Source organism: Myotis daubentonii, chromosome 2 (assembly GCF_963259705.1).
Source record: "Myotis daubentonii chromosome 2, mMyoDau2.1, whole genome shotgun sequence".
Taxonomy (NCBI): Eukaryota; Metazoa; Chordata; class Mammalia; order Chiroptera; family Vespertilionidae; genus Myotis; species Myotis daubentonii.
The window spans coordinates 24,822,491-24,826,132 of record NC_081841.1 but is presented as its reverse complement, the minus strand read 5'-3'; the positions used below and the strand labels follow the sequence as shown (position 1 = coordinate 24,826,132).

Genomic DNA, 3,642 nt, shown 5'->3' with positions numbered 1-3,642 from the left:
AATTCAAATGATGTAAAGGAGAGAAAGGCAAAACATTGCAAAATGGTGAAAGGGGCTTTGTCTCTATTTGCATGTTAACAAATGAGAATTCGGCTCTTATTTCGACATCAGCTATGAAATCTTCCAGCCTATAGCAAGTACCTCACTGAACAAGAATTCATTTAAATCATTGGAACAATGTCTTTAGTGAAGTAAGCTTTAAACCCAGACCTCAGCATACCTTGGTGTTTTTCTGCTTGACATTGATCTCAGAATTTAAAAGAAAATGAGAACTTCACTGAACATTTAGAAACCAGATGCAGGTGGAGCTTTAGGATATTAAGGAATCATGAGCAGTAATATTACGTTTGGCACTTTCTTTTCCACACTTGACTTTCCTCCCCAAGACCTGATAAGCTTACTACAAATTTTTTTTTCCATGCTAATAATGACAGGATTTATTCTGGGAAATTTTGCCAATGGCTTCATAGCACTGGTGAACTGCATTGACTGGATCAAGAAACACAAGATCTCCTGTGCTGATCAAATTCTCACTGCTCTGGCTGTCTCCAGAATTGGTTTGCTCTGGATAATAGTATTAAACTGGTATGCAACTATGTTTAATCTACCTTTCTATAGTTCAGAAGTAAGTACTACTGTTTTTATGGCCTGGATAGTAAACCACCATTTTTGTCTCTGGCTTGCTACTAGCCTCAGCATACTTTATTTTCTCAAGATAGCCAATTTCTCCTGTCTTTTATTTCTTCACCTAAAATGGAGAGCTGAAAGAGTGGTTATCATGATACTGTGGGGGAATTTGTTCATCTTGGTTTGTCATCTTACAGTGGCAAGCATAGATAAAAAAATGAAGATGAATGATTATGAAGGAAATGCCACTTGGAAGACCAACTTGAGGGATAATGTGCGCCTTTCAAGTATGACTGTATTCACGCTTGCAAACTTCATACCCTTAACTATGTCCCTGACAGCTGTTCTGCTGTTAATCTTTTCCCTGTGGAAACATCTGAAGAACATGCAGCTCAGTGGCAAAGGAACTCAAGATCCCAGCACCGAGGTCCACTTAAGAGCCATGCAAACTGTGCTCTCCTTTCTCTTGCTATTTGTCATTCATTTCCTTGCTCAAATCATCCCAATTTGGAGGCCCCAAACTCTGCAGAATAATTCAGTTCTCATGCTTTGTGAGGTCCTTGGAATCATGCATCCTTCAACCCACTCATTGATCCTGATTTGGGGGAACAAAAAGTTAAGACAGGCCTTTCTGTCATTTCTGTGGCAACTGAGGTGCTGGCTGAAGGAAAAGAAATAAGTGGGCACCTAGTGTCTTCTGGCAGAAAACAAAGCGATGGAGTCTTGTAACGTTTTGTACTGCCTACTACATTTCTTAATGTGTGTAGAATTGGGTAAGGTTTACCTAGAAAAGCTTCTACCTAAGCTTATCACAAAAATGCATATGTGTGCATATTTATAAAAAAATACAAGAAAGATCAGATTGCCATATTATCTTTTTTAAGCACGCAATCTAATTTTACAAAATGGTGTAAGAAATCCCTCAGGATTATGAAACCATGAGTATCTCACATACATATGTGATTTTATCATCTTGCAAGTGAATAATTTATTATCTCTCTATATTGATGCATTTTTTAAGGCCTGACAACTCATCTCAGGAAATCATTGTTTTTCTTCATTGTATTTAGTACCACACATATGTACCCCAGTGATATAGATTTTTTTGTTTGAACCTACAATCTTTTGGATGGCAATTCTACATCACACATTGAGGATAGATGCTGGGTATAGATAGTATTCCATCATGAATTCTTATTTCATGGTTAAGAGATAGTAATCAGAATTGTTGTTAAGAAAAAGATGCATGTAATGAAATTAAAGAGTAACAAACATAGTTTATATACATGTATAATAAGTAGTGGTAATGATTATTAGATTTAATACAATAGGTGAAAGCTTAGAAAATAAACAAGTTCTACAATAGGGATAAAGAAGAAAGCAAAATGATCATGAGGTTTTTAATGCAGCTATGGTTCCCTTAGGAAAGTCATTTGTCACTGTGTTTGAATTTAGAAGACCTTTTTTAAAGTAAAAAAAACTGATGTCAGTTTATATAATATTACCCTAGACCATGTTTGGGCCTCTGAATTTCCAATCACCTGCTTCACCTTGCTACCTAAAAATTTCTTTTAAAGTTTAGACAAAAATAACACTAATAAAAATAAAAAAGGCTTTCTTTAAGAGCTTGGTCTTATTTTATTCAGATTCCCTGTAGAAGATGATTTATAGAAGATGAATACAAAAGATTGTTTCTAATACGAATGTGAGGGCATGGTAATACAGAGGCCATCTAAGGGAGTGCGGTTCCCCTCGGTAGCCAAGGTAATTACCTCAACCAGCACAGTATCTCCCTTCTTTCCTGTTGATTCAGAGGCCCAAGGAGTACAAAATGGCTGGATGGCAGTCTTATTTCCAGTTTGATAAAATCATTGTTGTATCTCCTGGTAGAACAGTTCCTCACTTTGTACAACGACTGCTAGGCCAACAGAACATAAGTTCATAGGGAGAGGAAACAAATATTGCTACTGGGTTCCTAGGGGCCATAGTGAGGGGTGACCCTCGCATTTCCATCCCTTGATTCCTGCACTTGTGAATCCTGGTTCCTAGAGAGACAGCCCTATTCATTGCATGCTGATTTCAAGTATATGTAACCTTTTGGAGAATTTTACTCCAGCCCTGCAAGATATTGCCACTTAATGAGCACTGTAAATGAGTCTTTAAAAGGCCATTATGCCATCCTGTTAAGCTAGCTGCTTCAGGATGGTGGGGAACATGGTTAAGATGAGTAAATTCCATGAGCCTGGGCACTCGGCCACACCTATCTTGCTGTGAAGTTGGGTCCTTGATCAGAAGCAATGTTGTATACACTACCTTGATGGTGGATAAGGCATTGTGTAAGTGCATGCATATAGTTTTGGCAGAAGCATTGCATTCAGAGAAAGCAAATCTATATCCAGAGCAGGCATCTATTCCAGTAAGAACAATACATGTCCTCTTCCATTATGAAAGTAGTCCACCAGGTAATTGGGTGATCAACCCTTGAGAATGGTGCCATATTTGAGACTCAGTTTTGGTGTCTGCTATTGGCACATTAGGCATTTAGCAGTGACCACTTTTTTTCTACTGCTCTGGTTATGTTGTACATGAGCTCATTGGGTGATACCAGGGGTGGCTGAGAAAAGACTGTAATCCACAAACCCCATCATTTTATCTACCTGTTTATTGAAATTTGTCTGTGTTGAAGCCACCCTTTGGTGAACATTCATATGGGACACAAATATCTTCACAGTTTTTGCCCATTCAGAGAAGTTTGTCCATGCACCTCTTTCTCAAATTGCCTTATCACTAATTTCCCAATCATGTTCCTTCCAAGCTGCTGCCTATCTAACCAAACCATTGGCCACAGTCCGTGTGTCAGTATATAGTAACAGCTCTACCCATTTCTCGTACAAAGCAAAGGGAACACCCAGGTACAATGGTCAGAATTCTGTCACTGGGAGGATTTCCCTTATCCACTGTCATTTGAAGATGTCCCAGAAAGGAGCTGCAGTGCTGCAGCTGTCCACTTAGGGA

At 38.6% G+C, this 3,642-nt stretch overlaps 1 protein-coding gene across 1 annotated transcript; it reads left to right on the top strand.

Moving 5' to 3' along the window:
* Positions 1–328: 328 nt before the first annotated feature.
* On the top strand, positions 329–1,306 carry LOC132226049 (taste receptor type 2 member 50-like). The gene has a single exon (XM_059680948.1). It carries the CDS (start codon positions 329–331, stop codon positions 1,304–1,306), a length of 978 nt encoding a protein of 325 aa, XP_059536931.1.
* Positions 1,307–3,642: the final 2,336 nt, after the last annotated feature.

What these genes read in the sequence shown, in the direction of transcription:
- LOC132226049 (XM_059680948.1), top strand. Translation starts at nt 329, where the DNA reads ATGAGCAGTAATATTACGTTTGGCACTTTCTTTTCCACACTTGACTTT.